This window comes from Capra hircus, chromosome 29, assembly GCF_001704415.2.
Source record: "Capra hircus breed San Clemente chromosome 29, ASM170441v1, whole genome shotgun sequence".
Lineage (NCBI taxonomy): Eukaryota > Metazoa > Chordata > Mammalia > Artiodactyla > Bovidae > Capra > Capra hircus.
The window spans coordinates 24,427,457-24,450,883 of NC_030836.1; the positions used below are offsets into that span (position 1 = coordinate 24,427,457).

At 47.4% G+C, this 23,427-nt stretch overlaps 1 protein-coding gene across 6 annotated transcripts in view; it reads right to left on the bottom strand.

The window, feature by feature from the left end:
* The window catches only part of NAV2 (neuron navigator 2), a 427,183-nt gene that overhangs the window by 237,219 nt on the left and 166,537 nt on the right, over nt 1–23,427 (bottom strand). For all 6 annotated transcript variants that reach the window (XM_018043153.1, XM_018043157.1, XM_018043158.1 and 3 more), the window contains exons 4-5: nt 16,690–16,762; nt 4,128–4,401 (exon numbers count right to left, since the gene is read on the bottom strand). In XM_018043153.1, the coding sequence (XP_017898642.1) occupies nt 4,128–4,401; nt 16,690–16,762 (347 nt within the window). The remainder of the gene's footprint in view (nt 1–4,127; nt 4,402–16,689; nt 16,763–23,427) is intronic.

The window sequence follows — 23,427 nt, forward strand, 5'->3', positions numbered from 1 at the left end:
TGTATGACTCTTTGCGACCCCATGAACGGTGGACCACCAGCCCCCTGTCCATGATTTTCCAGGCAAGAATAGTGGGGTGGGTTGCCATTTCCTTCTCCAGGGAAGCTTCCTGACCCAGGGATCAAACCCACATCTCTTGTGTCTCCTGCATTGGCAGGCAGATTCTTTACCAGCTGAGCCACCGGGGAAGCCCAAATAAGGGTGGAGATATTTTCAAGTTTGGCTGGTCTCAGGAATGTTTGCTGTCCATGGTATCAGCAATGACCATTTCAAATCTTCTGAACTTGCTACGTTCTGGGCTTTACACCATAAACTTATGAATAAGAAGAATCATGGATGGACTTAATAAATGGTTCAGCTTATTTACTGCCTTATGAAAGAGAGAAATATTTATCTTTCTTGCATCCATAGCACCTATAACATGTGCATAAAAGGATCTGAGGTGAGAAATACAATGCTGGAGTCTCAAAACTTAGGATGTGAAGGAAGACAGAGAATGAATTTTTTTAAAAGCAATTCTTTGTATTTTTCTAAAAAGCTAAATATTGATACGATGTAAACGAGACACAGAGAGAGAGGAACTTCACAAGGTGAAAGGTGGATCGACTTCTCAGCCATCATGTAAATTAATGAGAAAAGCTGATAAGAAGAAGTAAAAGTCAGTCTCCATTTAGTCACCATAGAGGAATTGCTTTCTCCTTTATGCCAGTATCTCAATTTTCCTTGCTAAGCTTCCACAACTCTGTTTTTTAAATTAACAAACATTATGGAAAAGTTGTCAAGTTTTAGTATTTGCTATCTTGAGAGGCATGGTGTTTAGGCATGTTTGTGCCTAGTGGAGCTCTAAGGAAGGATCAACACAAACCTGGTATTTGGGAGTTGTGTCAACATTTGATGTTAATGATCAAGGGTCTGAACCATTACCCTTGGGATCTGGGCTATCAGAACTTGGGGATAGAAATACAATGGAACTAAGCCAGAGAAGTGACTTTACTGTTTTTAAATTTACAGCCAGCACATGAGTATGGAGTATCACATCTCTAGACTTTGAGAACAAGATTATCCTCCGGAAGGAAAACTAGAAAGCATCAGTATGTCATGGATAAAACCAACCATCTGCTAAAGTAACCCAACAGGGGCCAAATAAAGGGTGAAGGGGGCCAAGTAAAGGGTGAAGGAGGACACAGAACGATTCCCTGGCCCGACTTGTCTCATCACCACATTGTAGGGTCAGGAGGCATGATGGCAGGAACCACTCTGGAAAAAATGGACATTAAAAACCTGGCTTAAGTGAGTGTGGCTGCTCTTTAGGTAAAGCATCTATTTTTCACTCTTGCAGTTTTTTGACCACACCACACGGCATGCAGGATCCTTTTTCCCTGGCTAGGGATGGATCCCGTGCGCCCTGCAGTCGAAGTGCAAAGTCTCAACCACTGCACTGCCAGGGAAGTCCCTCTAGGTAAAGCATTTATTAACAGCAGGATGCTTTTTCTTACTGGGAGATGGGTATCCTGACTGGGACGTCTGGTTCTTTTGAGAAGACAAAAGCTTACTGTGGTGACGGATGCCTCAGGCTATCATAGCTCAATGACAGAAGCCCAGTGTTTTTCAACACGTGTTCCTTGGAACCCTATGCAATGAGACACTCTTATAAGAAGAGTTCTGTGGCTCAGTTTGAGAAGGCTTTCTACACCTTCTTCTAAAGATTCCCAGGGTACACAAGTCCTTTCCCCTACCGGCGCCCCCAGGTTCCTTGTCTTAGTAAGCGCCACCATTTGCCTAAACACTCAAGCTGGAAATCAAGGACTTGTCTGTGATTCCTCCCTTCCTCACGCCAGACAGTCAATCTACCTGTAGTTCTGTTGGCTCATCCTCTAAAATACCCGAACTGATCCATCTCCACACTTGCTCCACCACCTTGATCTAAGCCACTGTCACCTAGAGCAGGGATTCCCCAGCCTCTGAGAGCTAATGCCTCATGATCCGAGGTGGAGCTGATATAACAGTAATAGAAAAAAAGTGCACAACAAATGTAATGTGCTTAAATCATCCTGAAACCACCACCACCCTGCCCTGGTCCATGGAAAAATTGTCTTCCACGAAACTGGTGCCAAGAAGGTTGGAGACCGCTGACCTAGAGGATGACAAAGCCTCTTAGCTGGGATCTTTCCTTCTATTCTTGACCCTTCCACAGTCTTATTCTCTAGAGAGAAACAAAAGTGATTTTAAAATAACAACTGTAAATTAAGTCTCCTTCCTGCTCAAGACTGCCCAATGGCTTAATTACCTTTAGAATGAAATACTGACTCTTCAGCCTGCATAGCTGTCCCTGTGACCTTGCTTCAGGGCTATGGCACTACACACTACAGGGGTGACCAGTCTCATTGTCTTTCATGTCAATGGTGGCAGCACTCTTTGCTTATAAGGCTGCCTTTCACTTCACACTCCCCTTCACCCACAGGGCTCCAGCCATACTAGCCTTCTCTCGGCTCCTCCAACTTGCCCAGCTTACTCCTACCACAGGGCCTTTGCACCAGCTGCTCCCGTCTCCCTGATCTATTCCACACCTGCATGGCGAGCTCTCTGTCACTCCCATTTCTACTTTGGTGTCAGGTCCTCAGAGAAACCTATCAACCCAACTTAAATTATGAACCCAATCCCTCTGAATCTCATTATCTTCTTGTACTACCACTTCTGATATTTCTCTTCCCACTTTTGCCTGCCTCCTCCAGCAGGATGTAAGGAGCAGGCACCAATTTTTCCCCCATAGAACCCTTCCCTGCAAGTTGCTATCCAGGGAATAAGCACTCTGCAGCATGCAGTGTGGGAAATGATGCCCAGGTCATGTGGTCATCCTGACCCCACTAGGGATCACAGAATGGCTTCCACCCAGGGGGCCCTTCTGGGCAGAGGTGTGGAGGCTGGCTGCCTGGCTGTCCAGGCCTTGTTGCTAGTCCAGGCATCCCTGCTGGTCCACAGATTTTCACAATGAGAATGGGATATAATTAGATAATTAATTAGGGGTTCTGACTTACATCACATCTGTCACTGCTGGTTTTAACACAATCACAGTTGGGAAGCAGCACTTCTCCTGGGGAAAGACAGCTGTGACCATTAACCATCTCGAGGGCAGCTGCTTTGTTTCAACCACTTTGTGCTTTGCCCAACTACAAATGGCTACCAAGGGCATGACGGTATGTGAGAAAACCTATGATTATTAATGCTGGTGCTCTGGGGGACTGGAAAGAAAAAGCCATCACTCTGTTGCACATATTCAATGAAATCAAGCAATCAATTTGAGTCGTGGCATTTAGGTTTGATAGCTAAAGTTTTATGGCTTAAAAAAATTTTTTTTTCTCCAAAACTTTACTATGAGTCAAAAACTTTCTAGTTCCTAATCCCCTCCTCTATATTTTTCGTTTTATGAAGTGATTTTTTGTGGTGTTGTTTAGGAATGCAGCTATTAGCATGTGAACAGTGTAGACGGTAACTGTTCTGTCGTTCTGCTGGTATACCATTCCTTGCAAGATCCTCTGGAAACACCAACAAAAACTCGGTCCTGATCCAAACAGCAGAGGGCCATGGCAGACACTGATCCTCAGGCTCCAAGGTCAACAAAACCCAGGCACACTGACTGGGAACGGCTCCCCATCAGGAGATACTGGCCCACTCAGGGAAGTGGGCAGCCTCTCGTCCTGCTAAAAACCACTTGCTATCTTTCTTCTGGGTTTCTCGGGATTTCTCTTCTGGCAAAGCAGAGGTATCTGCTGGAGAACTTCTGCCTCCACTAAGCAAAACTGTTTTGTACGTATAACACTGAATACCCAGCCTGTAGGCTGACACACAGAAGTTTGAAGTCTATTTTAGGGGCTGTTTATTGCCTACGAGCATGTGTGTGTTAACAAGCTAGAGTTTAAGGCGGGAGCGGCTGGTGACTCTGATCTCTAATACCCCTATCTCCACCAGGCACATCCATTTCAAGGTCATGCTGATTCCCCAAAAACTACTGGTAGTTCTCAGATCTGCAGAAGCGCAAATGCGAACCACGTGGGGCGCAGGCTAGAAGAGGGTCAGTGTGAAGAAGACCCTGAGAAAAGCCGAATTATCAGTTGACGAGAAGTGCCCACCTGGACTGCATCTCGGCTTGTGCTTTTGATGGCTGATGTGGCGCTGGTTGGTGAGGCTGGCACGGGGCTTGGGGGGTGGCTGGCACCTGCTGCTGAGGAGGGCCAGCCTGGCACTGGGAGGGGGCCCCTGCCACCTGGGACCCGGCGGGCGGCAGTGGCGAGGGGAGGTGCGGCTTCTGGGGCTGCGGCGGCTGCTGCTGCTGCTGCTGCTGCTTGTACCGGGAGAGGCTGAAGAAGAGGCCTAGGATGGCCTTGAGATTTCCATTCCTGATCTCTGCAAGACAATGGGGAGATTCTGGTTAGAGGAGGAAGCCCTTCTGGGGAGTTCTGTCTCACACCCTTTTAGGAGGCAGTTTCAGCCCCCGCGTGAGTTTTCATTCCTCTAGGATAGGACAGATTTCCTGAACACTTAATTGGTATCACAGTCAATTAAAATCTGGCCTAAACCACAGAGAAATTAGCTGATTTCTCCCCACTGGGATTAGAGTGGGTACCTGAGGCAAGTTGCAACTGGGATGTCTGGCGAGTGCGAGGAGGAAGTTCTCAGTAAGGACACAACCGAAAAAGACAGAGTCCCAAGCAAGACTGTGCTTGTCCAGGATGCAGAGGAAGAGCTTGAGGGATGGAGGCACTGGGGGAAACTCACTGGTGTCTACACAGCACCCCCAAATCCCTGTTCCATGCTTCAAGCCACCCGGAGCATGCCAAGTAGTTGCCAGCCCACTCCAAAATCCTCACCTAACTTTGCCCAATCATCCTGCCCTCAGATACATGGCTGTCTCCTGTACATCAAATAAACAACTTGAGTTTGGGGTGGGTATGGGGATAAGCCATAGGGCTTGCTTCCACAAAGAACTCACATTAAAAACATTTTTTTCCCTACATTTAAAAAAAAAATGTGTGCAGAGTGGGGCTAAGGAAAATTTTTCATTCCAGATGGAATTTTTCAGATTTTGAAATGTATTTGCCTCAAGGCGTGCATAAAGAGCTTCAGAGAAGGAATGAAATATCTCTTCCCAGGCAGGAGCTATGGATGCAGTGGTGCATCTCCTTGGGCAATCCCTCCTTTTCCACAGTTCTTTTAACACCAGATGCTGATGGCCAGGGTCTAAACTGACCCTGAGGGTAAGAGAGCGTGGCCACCCAACATGTGGGACAGAGAAGGGGGAACCTGGGGGCTCCCTCTGCTTCACTTCCACTCTTCAGTTCAGTCGTTCAGTCACGTCCGACTTTTTGCAACCCCATGGACTGCAGCACTCCAGGCTTCCCTGTCCATCACCAACTCCCAGAGCTTGCTCATGTCCATCATGTCAGTGATGGCATCCAACCATCTCGTCCTGCCGTCCCCTTCTCCTCCTGCCTTCAATCTTTCCCAGCATCAGGGTCTTTTCCAGTGAGTCAGTCAGGTGGCCAAAGTACTGGAGTTTCAGCTCCAGCATCAGTCCTTCCAGTGAATATTCAGGACTGATCTCCTTCAGAATGGACTGGTTGGATCTTCTTGCAGTCCAAGGGACTCTCAAGAGTCTTCTCCAACACCACCACAGTTCAAAAGCATCAATTCTTCAGCATTCCACTTTCTTTATGGTCCAACTCTCACATCCATACATGACCACTGGAAAAACCATACGGACCTTTGTCAGCAAAGTAATGTGTCTGCTTTTCTCTACTTCCACCCTTAGGCTGAATGTTTCTGAATTGGGAAGGGAGTTGAAGGGAATGGGGTTGGAGGAAGGGAAGCCCTCACCCCTGGTGTGGGTAACACACATCTTCAGGTTGCCCCAGGCTTGGCAAGAGGATGCTGATAAAGGAAACAGAGTTTCCTCCAATGACCAGCTGAAGGGCAGAAGGCATGAATGGGGTTCTTTGAGAAGCCAGCCTCATCCCGTGAGCCTGCCAGCGCCCTGGGGTGTGATTTGCTGACTAGGTCAGGCTGAATTACTTCCTGTTGGAGAGCTCCTCTTTCCAGGCTCTTGAAGAAAGTGTCAATACAGACTACTAGAATCCAGCTTTCACGCTTTGGGAGCTAGCTTGTGCTGACTGTGGGAGAAAGCCATCAGGAGCCCGGCTTTTGGAAAAGCCAGGCTTGAATTTCAGTCTGTCTTCTACCGCGTACTAGCTATGCAAGTCACTGAACCTCTCTGGGCCTCACCGGACCACACTAACAGCTTGCCCTGCTGCCAAGGCGCTTTGCAGATCAAGTCTGAGCAGAGCGGTGAAGGCACACCAGCCAACAGTCACGCCTTTCACCGGCCCTGGTTCCTGCGTGACAACCACAGCTCCATAATCCTGTGGGAGCTTCCCATAGAGCTCCAGCTACATGCCTTAAAAATAACGGTTTTCTCAGAGAACCGACTTGTGGACACAGTTGGGGATGGAGAGGGTGGGGGAACTGAGAAAGTAGCATTGACTTATATACACTACCGCATGTAAACAGACAGCTAGTGGGAGGCAGCTGTATAACACAGGAGCTCAGCTCCGAGCTCTGTGATGGCCTTGTCCCTAGGTGGGAGAAGGGGTGGGGTGGGACAGAGGCTCAAGAGGGAGGGGATATATGTACTTTTAGCTGATTCATGTTGTTGTACACCAGAAACTATTACAGCATTGCAAAGCAATTATCTTCCAATTAAAAATTTAAAAAATAATAAAATGGCTGACTTAGAATCAGTATATAACAATATAACATGTCCCTTTTGTTTTTAAAAATCATGGGTTTTTTTTCTTTACTAAGTGACATCTTACCATATGGCATTTTTGAGAGGGAGACATTCTTAATTACATTAGGACAACAGGTATAAGCCAGGGCTCCCCTGGACAAGCCAAGATGCTTATAAACCACTGTGTGGAACGCAGGGAGCACAGAAAGTTCCCCAAATGTGGAACCCCCCACCCCCACCCCGTTTCTTTGGGTCTGCTCAGCTTTAACCCTTCACCCCTGCTTCCTTCTCCATCCTAAGGAAACCAAAGCAGAACACGTCCGCGGCCTGTTCTGCTGCTGCTTCTAAATGTTTTGACAAGGACACCAATGTCACAGGATGTGAGGTCTGGATGGCATGATTCAGTCTACAGACTGAGGTTTTGTAAGATGCAACCTCTGAGTCTCCATGTTCTTCTTGAAAATGGGCATTTTCCTCGTGGGAAGGTGGAGGGTAAGGTGATGTCCCCCTGGTTAACTCAGCTGGACAATGACAGGGGGCAGGGCCAGAATCAAGGACTGGCAGGCAGGGCAGGACCTCTTAAGGAACACGGGAAAACAATATCCTCTAAAAACAGAATTCCCTGGATGATGAAAATAGAGCTATAATCATGCCAGATGAAATCTATGTAAGATTTCAGTGTCTTTTATAGAGCTATTACTAATCAGCATATACCAGTGAAGCTTTTCACATACATGATCTCATTCAGTCACCCAACATGGTATAACTTGGCTTACTTACATCCCCATCCCACAGCATGAATTTAGAAGCACGCCAGATAGTGGATAGTGTTTTACTTATTAAGTTAGCTCACGGGCACAGAAATATTCTTTATTCTCCTTCTATAATAAAAGTATTCTTTTATTATAGAATGTGTCAAATATTCCATAATACATTTTTTTTAAAAACCACGCATGAAAAACAAAGACAGGGGGAACTAACAATTCCACAGCAAAGCCAGAGGATCAGGGGTTGCTCCTGCAAAACGTAAGTATGTCCACATCTGCTCCCTCACAATCTACCTGCCCAGCCCGGGGCAGATGAATGGAGCCGGCTTTGTCATAGTCTCTCCCTGTGACGTTCAGTGATTTATTGCTCAGAACTGTTCTATTCTTCCCGAAAACCTCTTTTTATTTGTGAAAGGGCCCAGTGCTCCCATGAATACACTGTTTCTTAGGAAGAAACATTTTTACTATATGGATCACTGATCGTTAGAGCCACAAAGACCGGGGTTTGCATTTCTCAAGTCCATCATTTGAAGACTTCAAAGTTTTTCCAAGAGTTAACCTCTCTGAGCCTCATTTCCTTCATTTAAACGTGTGCCACACCCTCCCCATAGGGATGCTATGGAGATTAGCAGGATTAAATGAGAAAATAAAAGCCTGTCTTTGCACTTCCTTGTACCTGCTGCCTTTGGAGAGCACAGGGCTCTTCACCTACAAGAAGCCTAAGGAGCTGTCCCTCCTTCCTGCATGTCCCCTCAAGACAGTCACAGGCCTCAAGAAGAAAGCCAACCATGATCATCTCTTTTTAAAAAAGAAATCAGCTCTACTGAGGTACAATTTACAACCACAAAATCAATGTATAATGATCGTTAGTAAATTTAGTAAACTCTAGTTTTAGACGATCCATCACCCTGAAAAGGGCTCATCTGTAATCAAGTCCCAAACCCATCCCCTCAGGCAAATTCTAATCTTGTTTTCACTGATTGGCCTATTCTGGGCCAATTTCCTGTAAGCGGAATCATGTGACCTGCAGTCTTTTGCATCTGGCTTCTGCCATGGAAGAATGCAGGAGACCTGGGTTCAATTCCTCGGTCGGGAAGATCCCCTGGAGAAGGGCATGGCAACCCACTCCAGTATTCTTGCCTGGAGAATTCCATGGACAGAGGAGCCTGGCGGGCTACAGTCCATAGGGTTGAAAAGAGTTGGACATGACTGAGCAACTACACTTTCGTTCTTCCATGGAGCATGTTTTTAAGGTTCACCTGGGTCAGAACGCTATCATTAGTTTGTTTCTTTATATTGCTAGGCATTATCCGGTTATATGGATAGCCACGTGTTATCCATTTCAGAACACAGGACTCAAGCACAGTGAATGCTCTGTTTGGGGTTAAGAGACACACAGTTCATGCCACGGGTGGTCTTATCAGACAGTATCCAAAATAGCTAGAATTGTGTTCTTTTCTTATTTCCAAATGGTATTTGTCTGTGTGCCACAAGGCCTGGTGAGCTGGCTACACAGGCTCTCTAAAAACAAAATCCACCAGCCCACAAAAATGTTCCCCCTATGACATTTCCTAAGGCTTTGGGAAAAAAGGCATCATTTTATTTCTGATCAACTATCCTCACACTCTTGATCTTAAGAAAGGAAAAAAAAAAAAAAGACCTAGAGAGAGATGGGCTTCCCCGGTGGCTTAGATGGTAAAGAATCTGCCTGCAATGTGTGAGACCTGGGCTCAAATCCTAGGTCAAGAAGAGCCCCTGGAGAAGGGAAAGGCACCCCATTCCAGCATTCTTGCCTACAGAGAGAGAGAGAGAGACAGAGAGAGGGCTTGTCTAAGGAGACACAAGCTAGCGGGGCATCGAAACCAGGACGAAAGCCCTGCTCTGTCTTCTCTCCTACGGGCACCTGCACCTAAACGGGAGAATAAACTATACAGACCAAAGGCCAATTCCCACTAGAATTCAGAATTGCCTTGACTCAGTCTCCTTGGGTTCTGACTGATCTCCACTCCCACTCACTGCTCCTAATCTGCATAGATGCTGTAGGGCATGTTGGGCAAGATGGGAGAAGAATAGATTTATTTTCTTTCAACATGATTTAAAAGAGACCTCAAGTCTGATTTACTTAGGCACAAGCATTGGAATAATCTAATACAAAGAAAGCTGCTTTGTAGGGAAGGCTGCCTAGACTGTAGACTCAGGATTCCTATTCAGTCCCCTTAAGCCATGGTGTAAGGTCACCTAGCTGATTTGGGGCTGTGAATCCTATCTGTGCCGTCTATGTAACCCCACTGCAGCAGCCCTTCTGTTCATCAAGCCCATCAGAGCCCACACGGGGAGTGGATGAGGCGGTGGGAGTAGAGCCCACAGCGTCCCCTGCTGGCAAGGGACAGAAACGGTTCCCCTCACCGCAGAACTCCGGAGACCCCAAAGGAGGACAATGGGGACAATCCGCCTGCCACTTTTACCCAAAGGGTCCAGAAAGACCTCCTGTTTTCTGGCTCCAAATGAGAGGAGGAGAGCTCGGCAGCAGGTCTCTGGCTATCAGGGCCACAAACCCAGGTTTGAACTAATCAAGTCAGGAACCTGGGATTTGTGCTGCCTGGAAAAGATTCCTTTCAGGGGCGATCTTCCCTTCCCTTCAGGGGATCTTCTTGACCCAGGGATCAATTTCACGCCAAACGCCTATACTCCTTGTCAGAGGCACCTGGAAGCATCATCCTGCCTGCAACCTGCAAGACTGATAAAAAGCAAGTCCTCTGTGCCCATCACATTACTATGCCCTAATATCTATCTGGAATCAAGATTGCCCGGAGAAATATCAATAACCTCAGATATGCAGATGACACCACCCTTATGGCAGAAAGGGAAGAGAACTAAAAAGCCTCTTGATAAAAGTGAAAGAGGAGAGTGAAAAAGTTGGCTTAAAGCTCAACATTCAGAAAACAAAGATCATGGCATCCGGTCCCATCACTTCATGGCAAATAGATGGGGAAACAGTGGAAACAGTGTCAGACTTTATTTCTGGGGGCTCCAAAAATCACTGCAGATGGTGATTGCAGCCATGAAATTAAGACGCTTACTTCTTGGAAGAAAGGTTATGACCAACCTAGATAGCATATTCAAAAGTAGAGACATTACTTTGCCAACAAAGTCCATCTAGTCAAGGCTATGGTTTTTCCTGTGGTCATGTATGGATGTGAGAGTTGGACTGTGAAGAAAGCTGAGTGCTGAAGAATTGATGCTTTTGAACTGTGGTGTTGGAGAAGACTCTTGAGAGTCCCTTGGACTGCAAGGACATTCAACCAGTCCATTCTGAAGGAGATCAGCCCTAGGATTTCTTTGGAAGGAATGATGCTAAAGCTGAAACTCCAGTACTTTGGCCACTCATGCGAAGAGTTGACTCATTGGAAAAGACTCTGATGCTGGGAGGGAATGGGGGCAGGAGGAGAAGAGGACGACAGAGGATGAGATGGCTGGATGGCATCACCGACTTGATGGACGTGAGTTTGAGTGAACTCCGGGAGATGGTGATGGACAGGGAGGCCTGGCGTGCTGCAATTCATGGGGTTGCAAAGAGTCAGACACAACTGAGCGAATGAACTGAACTGAATATCTATCTAAATTTCCCTTCACCTTCCCTTTCTGATTGGTGAAAGCCTACTCATCTTGTAAAACCCAAGGGAAGCATCACTGTCTCTGTGAAGCCCCGTGACGGTCCCAGGTAGAGCTGACTGTTACCTTTCTTTGGGTACCACTGACTGGATCCTGTACATCCCACCAGCACAACTCTCTTATTAATTGGAATTGAAGCTGGTTTTGTACGACTGACATGACTCTCCGTGTACCCTGGTGCCTAGCACTGCGTCTGGTATACAGGATATGCCCGGCAAATGTGTGCTGAATAAGAAAAGCCTTCCCCTCCCGACCTCTGCTTCCCCATCCTGGGAGAATGGGCTTAGGGCCAGGCAGCACAAATGCCAGGTCTTCTCAAAACTCCCAGGTATAATCTCAAAGAGAGATACGGAAAAGTGGAATAAATGAGTAACAAATAGTTCAGATTTTAATGGAATCTGATCATGCAGATGAATAGTCTAAACTGTATTCCCACAAGGAAAGTTTATAAGAGTACCTACCTCTCAATCACTTGATATTATCAGATCTTTCAATTTTTAATCATCTGATGCATGAAAGTGTGTGTATCAGGTTATTTTAAGCAGTTTTCAGAATGTTAGTGGGCTGAAGCACTTCTTCCTATGTTTAACGGCCATTTGCATTTCCTCTTCAGAGAATAACTTGTTGTATTGATATAACTACTTTTCTATTGAGTTTTTAGGATCTGTTTATGAACTCTGAAGATAAACTTTGTCTTTAATCAGTGAACAATTGTTTTTATTAGAAAAAGGAGATTAGATTTGTGGTTACCAAAGGTGGGGAATGGGGGAACTGGATGAAGGCACTCAATAATGTACCAACTTCCAGTTTTAAGATAAATAAGAACTAGGCATGTAATGTACAACATGATAAGATAATTAACACTGTTGCATGTTATATATAAAAGTTGTTACGAGAATAAATCCAAAGAGTTCTCAATGTAACAGAAAAAAAAAAAAAACCACTCCCAGAGATAGAGGCCTTCCTCCCAGGGACAGGTTTACAGATGGTGGTGAGAGAAGTGTGGTGGGAAAGGGGCTGAAGGGATCTAGACCATCACCCGAGGCAGGGTGAGGCCCAGGCTCACAGGACTCTGGCCAGTCTCCAGGAGCAAGTGGATGGGTCCAGCCTTTGGAAACACCAAGGAGGTGCAAGAAGCTGCGAACTAGCAGCGTCTCCGCAGGGCTCACCTTGGCCTGCAGCCCCAGCTCACAGGCTTTGGCTGTCTTGCCCTGGAACGAAGGTTCCCTGTGGCTCTCTCACAGGCAGGTCAGGGCAGGGCCCTGAGCTGCTCAAACGCTTCAAGGACAGGTACATACACCCCCCCGGGCTCCAAACCTGCTTAAGTCACTGGGAAAGGGTGGCAATGTGCCTGTGGGGCTTTCCAACCACTGATTTTTTCTTTTTTTTCAATCAGAGGAGGAACCTTGGGGTGCTCAATCATCTTCAAAAGCAAAACACAAAGCATTAACATGACATTATTCTTTAAACACTATAATGATTTTCTAGTCATAATGCAGGTGGTTGGAAGTGTGGGTAGTGGTGAGCAGTAGAAAACACCAGGCCTTTAAACCAACAGCTGTGAGTAGCTCGAGCAATGCCTACCTGCGGGCCTCCCTTTTGCTACATGTAACATTCTCTTTGGGCCTCAGTTTCCTCATCTGTAAGATGGGGTAATATAATACTGACCTCAGAAGGTTGCTGGGGGATTAAATCAGGTAAAACTTGTATACAGCTCTCAGCCCAGTGATGACACATGGTGGGTTCTCAGTATATTTCCTTTCCTATAATTGAACAGTATGTCAAATGGAGGTATTTCCTATAACCCTGAAATTGTGACTAAGACTCATTTGAGGATAAAATGCTCTCAGTACTCTTGATCTGTAAGTTCAAGGAACTGACAAAACTTGGGGCCAGTCACCCACTCCCCCACCCCCACAAGACTGTCCTAGTCCAGAATCAGTCTTACCATCAAAGACCAGTATCACCCACTTCGACCCACCCAACCCCAAATCAGGAGAAGATTCAGATGAGAGACTGGCACTGAGGGTGAGCAACGGTGGTCGTGACTGATGATCTGAGACAGGGTACCCCCCCCCCTTACCCAAGGAGCAAGAAGGTGGGGTCCGTGCACCTCTTCAAGTCAACAGAGTGGAGGCCCCAAGAAAATTTCCTCCGAGTGGCAGTGCTGGCACCCCAGGGCCCCTGACACCTGCTTAGACTAGACTCGGCAGAGCTGCCTGCAGGCCTCCTAAGCTGGAAACAGCTGGAGAGAGCCCATAAGGTGGGGACATCCAGGTGCCAGGAGGTCTGTTCCATCGCTACAGGCGGAGGACAGAGCCCACCCATTCCTGCGGCTCTATGGTGGGTGATGCAGGGACCACGAGGCTGAGGTCTACGGCCTTACCGGGCCTGCCTCAGTGCAGGGACAGAGAGAGTCCTAATCAGGGGGAAGGGGGGTGAATGCTACCAGCTGGGGGTGAGCTGGAAGAGCTGGTCAAACCTCCCACCAGACCACCAGAGCCCAGAAGCAGCGTGGGATCGAGTGCCCGGTCGGCTGGGCACACAGAGACCACCACCTGGGACAGAGGCAATGACAGTTGCCCAAGAGAATGACAGCAACTTCGCCACTGGCAGAACTCTGCTGCTCTGCTCTGGCCCCGACCCTGGCCGCTCAGGCACAGGGACAAGGGGAGAGAAGGGAAGGCATCATGCCCCAGCCCCCTTCAGTCTTCCAAAGCCACCTGCTCTGGGGGACACCAGGAAAAGGCTTTGAGATTGAAGTTTAAAAATGAACAAGACTGAGTCTTAGATATTGACATAAATCTATTCTTAAATTTATGACGTAAAGCCTTAAAAGCACATGCGTGCAGGTGTGCCTGCTAGGCTGTGTCTGAATCTTTCGCAACTCCATGGACTGAGGCTCACCAGGCTCCTCTGTCCATGGAGTTTTCCATACAGGAATAATGGAGGGGGTTGCCATTTCCTCCTCCAAGGGATCTTCCCAACCCAGGGATGGAACCCATGTCTCTTGCATCTCCTAATAACTGTGCAAGACTAAAGAGAAATAGGTTCTGGCCCAGATACTAAGTGAGCCTCAACCCAGCAGGAAAGATGGGGGTTAGCATAGCGCAGGTGGGGGCAGTTTCTGAAAACCTCACTTCATGGTTATACCCCAGTGACTGATTCTCAACCCCCTGGTTCCAGTCTGTTCTTCTCTGCTCAGGGACTCACAGGGGCCAAATCCCACTGACCAGGGGCCAGGGCTTGTCCCTCTGCAGGATGTGCCTTTGGGAGTGGCCCAGCATCTTCTGAGACAGCGTCCACTAGGACAAAGGTTCTACATCTGTTTCGACTTCTTTCACCTGTACCTGGCATGCTTGGATTTTATCCATCTGCTGTCCCCAGACACCACGAACATGAGCTCTGAAATCACTTGGGTTCAACACCTTGCCCTGCCACTCACTCACTATAGGGTTCACAACTTCATTAAGGCAAAATTTCCTCATCTGTAACTCGGTCTATTGTAAATTCCATTGCCTGTTGTGAGAGCTGGGGCCAATGCAGATGAAAGCCTTCAAGGCACGTGCGTGCCCGCTCAGTCGTATCTGACTCTCCTGCGATTCCACGGACTGCAGCTCACCAGGCTCCTCTGTCCGTGGAACTTTCCAAGCAAGAATCCTGGAGGGGATTATCATTTCTTCCTCCTCCAGGGGATCTTCCTGACCAGGGATCGGACCCAGGTCTCTTGCATCTCCTGCACTGGCAGGCGGACTTTTCACTAAGCCACCTTACTTATTCATTCAACAAACATTTGTTGAGGAGACTCTCTACGCCTTAAGGTATACAGAAGATGGGGCAGGTGGGGGCAGGGGAGAGACAGGGCAGGCAGAAGGCAGGACAATGGGTAGATGGATGGCAGGGTGGCTAGGGTCACCTTCAGACCACATGAGATGAAGCTGGCCTACGGTCTACATCCCCTGGAGCTCCTTCTGCTATGCATAACTTGTAGAAGCCCCTGCTGATGCTCTGCTGTGAGGGCACACTCCTGGGATCTAATCATGCCCAGGAACTGGAAGGAATGTGGGCCCGCCACCTACACCAGCACTCTCTTCCAGAAAGAAGTCATGTGCTCCTTGGAACAGAAATTTGCATCTCTCTCTGCCTCCATGGAAATACCACCAACAACCCTCCACGCCCCAGCAAGGTGTATGCCCCATGACATTCAGCCCAGGTCTCATCCCCGGTGGAGGAGGGCCCACAGCCCAGACCAAGCAATCCTCTGTGGACCCTTCTCTCTGAGCTGAGATGAAGGCTGATCACCAAGAGCTCACTCAGAGACTTCTGGAAGCAGTGTGACTGTGTCTGACCCGGGACAGCCCCAGCCTATTAGAGGTCCCACTTGGGGAATTGCGATCAGAGACATAAGACACCAATAGTGGCCGCCCACCTCCAAAATCGAGAGAGACTACAGTGCAGAAACCCAGCCAGGACAACCAAGCTTTCAGCACGCAGCAGGGCAAAGGTAAGGAACAGGGCCCAAAAGGTTCATGTTTGCAAACTTACCTGCTCCGCGGGGCTGTGTCTTTCCTCAGCGCTCCCCGCCTCCCCACCCTAACCACCAGAGTCGACGCTAACAGGCAACTTTGCGAACCACAAGCATGCTAGGGTGGTGTCACCTGAAGCCCACACAGCTCTACCTGTTCTGGGAAAACTGGAGGCAGGTGCAGCCTAATGAGTCTGGGAGGATGCCGGGGCCTGTGGCAGCCTTGGAGCTGGCAGCTGCTTGTATTTACAAATAGGAGACACAGAGAGAGAGAGAGAGACAGCGAGGTTCCACAATGAGATGTTGCCTGAGGAGGCTAAGAATTCAGACCAGCCATCTCCAGACCAACACTTAATTGAACAGCAAACCACCAGCAAACACTAATGTGTTAATTAGCCACCAAATTGGAGTTAATTAAAAACTAATCAGGATGTCAGAATGGAGCATCTCATTAATAAATCACGTGCTTTTTTTTTTGGAGCTAGGAAAAGTGCTGCTTCTTCTAATAAAAGTAAGAGATAAGGATTAGGCATTTTTCCCTGGGAACTTGTACGATTTAAATATGTTCTGTGGTTAAGTGTTCTCTCTCCCACAGATAAGGCCTGGCTTGATAATTAACTGACTCGCCGGTCATGTGAATCAAATCGGCATTGTGTGATGAAACCCTTCTCAGAGAGAACCGGCTCCGTCTTTGCTGCTCCCTCTGTGCCAGGCGGACAAGGCTGGCATGGTTGGACCGGCACTCTTGGAGTGATTCTTCAGGTTGTCAAAAAAACTGGCATCCTCAAGCGTAGACAAGCATTGAGCAGTCTCAAAACCAGAGAGAAACAAGACTCGAAGAGCCTACCAGGACCCACTGGCTTAACGCTATAAATGTCATCAATAAGTAACAGCTGGGCATTTCAAACAGTGAAAGGGCAACTTCATGACAGGTGCTGACTCACCTTCTGCAGAGAGTCCCTGGATGTTTATTCCCTTAGCTGCCAGGAAATTCAAACAGGCATCTATGTTTTCAATCTAGGAGGAAAGAAAAAACAACAATATACACTCAATAAATATTTAGCCTTCTCCAGAGCCATCTCTTATTAGGAACAAGAGGCTATGTCAGAACAGAGGGTTCATTGTGCATTTGCTAAGTTTCTCGAAGAGGAAAAGAAGTGACATGAAAATGCCGAATGGACAGATGGATGGATGGATGCAGGTCAGGACTCTTTGTCTGTACTTGCACAGGAAAAGGTTACCTAATATCCTAACCACACACAGTGCCAAGAGTCGAGGCCTTGGATTGCTCACGGCTGCCAAAAATAACCAGGGTGAAATCGGAGCTCTCGTGTGGATCACTGTCACCAGCGCTATCCTGAACGCTGGAGCAGCTGCCAGAAACCTGGAGGTGGGGATGAGGTTAGGAGACCCACCCCCCCCCCCCCCACCAGCAGCTGGGAGAGGTTTCCAAGCCCCTGAGGAGGCGAGCAGTCAAATATAAAAAGAGTGAATGGGAATTTCAGCAGGAATCTGGGTAGTGTTGACTCACAAAATTCTCAGGATGGCAGGCATCTCAGAGGACCGAGGAGAGCTGCCAGCTCACCCAGCCTCTCTGTCCTGTGTGTCTTCTGTGGCAAGAAGGGACCCGACCCCACCAGAGTCTGGGAGGCCTTCCAGGCTTTCCAGGGTGGATGCCACGGCCAAGGGCAAGCCCGCGTCCCCCCCCCGGCCCCCCCTCCACAGGAAAGAGCAATTAGGTCATTCCCAAAGGTCTAATTTGACTTCAGTTGTCAGGGTTAATTACTTTTAGGTCTACAGGAAAATGTTCAGGCTTGATTCATGTCAGTGGTAACCATAAATAAAAGAAATTGCTTTGGACTTGACGGAGGGAACTTTGGATTTCACAGAGTTTGCATTTCACGTCTTCCTTACCTCTACAACCCCCCGCTCCTGCCCGACTTTCCAGGCTCCAGCCACATGCTTATGAGCTCAAACCAGTATTTGACCCAAGGGGTTTGTTCTGAATCCATAAATGACTATCACAGTGTGCTTGTGACCATTCTCCTCTCCTCCCCCAAGCAACATCCTGATGGCTCCTTCTTAGCCATAGAGTAAAGTGTCTCCATTTTACGAGCTCTCATTTGAGTACAGTCTGGCTCCAAGGCAGTCTTCTTAAAGTTCACGTCCACCCTCCCCTGATGTCTGGCATTCTCTGCTGTCAGTCTTCGCAGCTTCTAAACATGTTAAGCTTGGGGACACCTGAATAAAACTGCATCCACTGAAAAAGAATCTGTTCCACCCTTGCTTTTTTTTTTTTTTTAAAGCTCAGGTTCCCGTCTCTTTCCCAGCTTCCAGGGTCTTCATGTGGGAGGCATTCTTTCATCTCTAGGAAAAGGGGTAGAATGCAATTTCCCACAGATAAAATAAATGCTGATGCTATGGGTTTTGCCTGCCACCATGGCAGAAAGTCGTATCTTACAAAGCGGGAGGAAAAATGAGAGCGCTCCTTTCTTCTTTCCAGTGCAGGATGACCGACAGTGACAATTCAGGTGCCACCATCGTGGAGGGAAGTCGGGGGGAAGGAGGCGGTCAAAGAAGGAAGAGAATGGCTGGGAGGATCCTGTGCAAGGTGTTTAGAGCAGCCAGCTTCCATGCAGAAGTGTAATAAAAATCCTCTCTCTAGATGTGACTGCACTCTATTATAAAACCCTGCTTTTGAGAATTCATGCTATTGCACACAGTGGGAACAGGTCAAAACCACTCAAAAGGATTTTTTGCCTCCATACAAAGGTATTAATATTGAAATCATGGTAAAATTATAAAACCTTCCTGCTACCACTTGTCTCTTCCTATAATCCTATCCACTTTCTTGGGTGTGTTTATTTTTTAAATGTTAAATTAATTTTATTGAGGTATAGTTGATTTACAAAGTTGTGTTGATCTGTACAGCAAAATGATTTAGCTATACATACATTCTTTTCCATATTCTTTCCCTGATAGTTTATCACAGGAACACTGAATACAGTTCCCTGTGCTATACAGGACCCAAACCTACTTCTTTTAATATCTCGTGGTGCACAGCTCAGAAAGGAGGCTTTGGCAATCATGCCCCCGCGGAAAATGAGCAGCAGAAAAGGCTGACCACCCCTGAACCTGATGATGCAAAATAAAAAAGTGTATTTGTTATTTATCCTGGGAGGTGTCACGTGGGTGGACTGAGATGGGTAGGTTTAAGTTTTTTTCACCAATACTGTGGCAGTGCGACACTGAACACACGAAAAAGGACACCCACCAAGACAGTCAGGAAAAGCTCTGCTTACTGCAACATGGCAATCCTACAGAACTTCCCTCCAAGGAGCATGTGTATGGAGCATTCGACACGTGTCATCATTTTAAGTCCACGGTGATTTCTTTTTGCAAGGCTAGCCTTGGTAGATTTCAATTGATCCATGGGTTTTCTTTTTAAATGTTAAACTCTGTTAAGGGGAGGAATAATATACGTGGGTTACCTAGAATACTTCCTCTCTCTTTTTTTTTTTACAGTCCTATCACTCTGTCAACGAATTTCATAATTTTGATCAGTAGTTTTTCACTGAGTGAAGGAGACTAGGAAAGGAGGATTTTGTGCAACCCTCCCCACCACTGGGGGGCATCTGGCCACATCTTGTCACATTTGGGGTTGTCACAACCCTGAAGGGAACTGACATCTAGTGTTCAGAGGCTACAGATGCTACTAACACAGATCTCTCCCAATAAAGAATTATCCAACCCCACATGTCAGCTAGTGCCAAGGGTGAGAAATCTGAGATGATTCTTTTAATCAGTCATTCAATCAAGGTAATGATGCGATGTCTGCTCTGTGCCAGGTACTACGCTCCATTCTTTTGCTGGTGTTGGTGCAGAGTTCTCCTCCCAGTCCAGGAGTCCACATTTACACAATCCTCCTCTTTAGGGTCCATACACACCCTGACTCCCCTCCGTTTCCAGGAGAATCAGAGCATCTAATAAACAAGGGAAACATTGGGATCTCCCTCCATTAGGTGAAGAGAGGAGGCCCCAGGGCACCAGGAATGCTTTCTCCTAAAGAGGAGATGAAACGGGAACACTATCCAGATGGCTGAGCTGCACTCCCAGAAAACATAAAACCTAAAAATAAGAACTTGGTTCATCATTTAAAAGACGGTTCATAAGCCCGTCAAGCGCCCTGAATTTTTTTTCCCCCCTCTACCATGAATTCTCTGCTCACAGGAGGAGTTCAAAACACATTCCTCAAGTTTCAAATCCATTCTTTAATAATGTTCCATTAAGGTTAAAACTCATGCCTGACAAGGCGGCAGAGACCCATGCTCTTTTCATCTGTACCCCAGGAAGGGCAAGGGGCTGGGGAGCAAGGTCAGATGTGGATTCCAACCTCCCGCTTCACTTGGAATGAGATCAGAAGGAGAGACTGTTTCTTTGATCCAGGCTCTCTTGTGATTCAAAATCACCTTAAGGTTTTCTTATAAACACTGTTCAGGTAAACAATCCAGCCTCCTGTATGACTGAGACTGCATACTCCCACCACATCATCCCTGGAGGGGACTGGCCAGCGGCAGCCCCTGGGGTTCCCATCACAGCACAATGAGGTGCCCATCTTTAGAGAGGCTCACGGCTCATATGGGATCCAGACATCTAGTGCGGGGTGCGGATCCTGTTAAAGTTGAGAGGCAGAGCGAAGGAAAAGACTCTTCACCAGCAAAGTATGTAAATAGAACCGAAGTTGTTCATTAACACATAGCGGCCAATATAAACTGCTTTCCAAAATTAGCTGAAAAAAATATCTGTGCAAAGTCTGACATTCCAGTGTTGCTGAGGGGGTGGGGAGGGGCACTGGGTGAGAAGGCTGCTGTAGCTGTTGCCCTAGAAATGGGTCCAAGAGCTCTGGGATCGAGATCCTGGAGTTTGTAATGCTAGCTAGGGTGGAGGCAGGAAGCTGAGAAATGGGACAACACCAGAGACCCTGGGAGGAGAAAGGAGCCGGATGAAAGAGAGGGCAGTAAAAGGGGACAAACTGAGACCAAGACGCACTTCCCAGGGTTTCCCTTGCTTTGGGGCCATAGGTGGCCTCCACCCTGTGTGGTCCATGAACATCCAAGAGAGAAAGGCTGGCAATTTTAAGCCTTTCCCCCTACTCTCAAGCCAGGATCTCCATCCCATAGTTGAATAGCTTCTCAACAGTCTCTAAACATTAGACCTGCAGGGCAACTTCCATGGACCAAGTACGGTGTAGCCTAGCTCTCTCACATCCAGAAATACATCTATATCCAGCCCAGGCAGAGAGCAAGGAAAATCAAAATAAATGGAAAACAACTGGAAAGAGAAGGGAGGGGGCTGGCAGACAAATGGAAAACTTTACATTTCAGTCATGGTTAAGGCCGGACAGGGTCTCGTGATAACGTAAAATATGCAAACCCCAGAAGCACTGCTGTATATCTCCTCTGTAGCTTAGAGACTGATCAAATACCATCTGTTGTGGCAGTTGTCATGGTAGCATTTCACTCTGAATACCAGCATAGCTGATTGCAAAGTGCATGAAACTGATTAACCCAGATGAAGACCATCTCTACCACAGCCCAGGGGAAGGTCGGGTTCCAGGCAGACCAAGTAAATGGGGTGCTAGTTTTGATAGTTCAGTTTCTCACCAAGCCCCTTGGAGGTCTCCATCTTGAGAAGGTGAAATTGACAAGGGAGGCAAACAGATGCTGCTTTCGAGTCAGGCTTGATCATGGTCATTAAAAACAAAACAAAACATGAAATGCCTAGAGCTTAGGTAGTGGGACACCTGGAGCTCAGACAAGGCTGAGCAAGAACCTGTACGTTCAAAGGACTTGAAAAGCTCTATACAGCTTCTTCCTGAGCCTCTTAGCACAAACAACTTCCTTCCAGAAGTATGTGTGATCCTCACACCTGATACTGCTACTTGTCAACAAAAACAATTACCATTCATCCATCCATTTATCCATTTCTTCACCCATATCTACTGAGCACCTTTAGGGTGTTAGGCAGTGTGTTGGTACTGGGTATACAGTGGTGAATTAAAGAGACATAATTCCTGACCTTGTAGAATAGAATCTACAGTCTAATGTAGGGGGAACTGGCATTAAATAAACAGAATACCGATAGCATCTGTCATGTACTAAAGGACTTGATCAAGCCTGGAAGGATGGGGGGTCAGGTGAGAATTCAAGGAAGAGATAGAAAGTTGGTCCACAGAAATAAGGCCTTTGTTCTCTTCACTGATGTAACCCCAAGCACCCAGAAGAGCATAGGGCGCACTGTACGTACTCAAGATACGTTTGTTGCAGGGAAATTTGAGCTGAGACGTAAGAGTGAGCCAAGTACTGACAGCAGAAGAGAAGAACACCCCCATCATAGGTCTCATGCAGGATGCAGCCTCGCACATTCTGGGAACCAAAAGAGAGTCAAAATGGCCAGAGGCCAGGGAGCAATGGAGAAGAGCAGAGAGAGAGGACCCAGAGCCAAAGCAGAGCACTGGGCCACATTCAGGAACGGAGGCAGAAGTGGAGAGAAGGCAAGGATCCTTCTTGCTCTTAGGGAAGCCTTGGCACTCCATTACCATGGCAACAGCAGCCAGGCCAAGCCCTTCCAGGCTGGTGTGAAAGCTTCAGGATGGATGAGCTGTGCTGTGTCAGGGATGGATCAAACAGTGCCTTCAAGGTGGGGCTCCAGTGACATCCGGACTGGGCACTGAGATGGGGAGGGTGGGAAGAGCAGGGCTGCGCCTGTGGTCACATTTACTGGGGAGGTCTGTTTCCTATATACCAGGCCTCCATGCTCTCCTGACACTCCTTCCCCTTGCCAGTTTCCAAAAACAAAAATAGAAGGGAAAAAATAAAAGAAATCCAACCATGAAACCCGACCCCAAAGTATCCGGGGAACTGTGCTCCTGAATGCCTGTCTCACCAGTGGTGTCTTTTTGCTCTGCATTCCTGGGGGCCACGACCTGATGCGTGATTGCCCAGTCTCACGTTTTTCTCCATCTATGTCAGTGTTCAGCCACCTCAAATGGTCACATGGTCACAGGCCACAGCGTGGTCCTGGGGCTGCACACCACTGCACGACACAGCAGCAGGGCCCAGACAAAGCAGTTCTAATTCTGGAAGGGAACCCCAGAAAGAAGGGAGGTATGCCCATGCTTCTGATTCTCCCAGGTGGGAAACATTCAGGAGTATCTCCCTTGTAAGCCCCACATGCTGCTTCATGCTTGGCAGACACATAAGGCCATCTTTGGCCACAGCGCTCCATACCTGCTGTGCCAGCTCTGGCCATTCAAGCTGCAAAGCTTTCAGAAATTCATCTCTAGCTCTCTTGGTGGCTTTGAAAGAGAAAGCTTCAGAATGTGGGACTTGAGGGCTGGCTGGGGCTTGAGTGTTTCTGTCAGACTGTTTCTCTGCTGCTTTAATGCCTTGCCCAGTTGCTTCCTTTAATTTGGCAATGATATCCTCCTTATCTTTTAAGATATTTATAACTTGGGCTTTCTAAGATGTTGTCAAGAATTCCTTTTTAACAAGATTTTATAGGAGCCTCTCTGCTATTACAGCAAATGGGTAAGTCCACATGGATACGGAAAAAAAACTCTCTGGAGAAGAAAATTGAAAACAAGAATCTCGAATTCCTCCAGTAGCTATCTTTTTTCACTT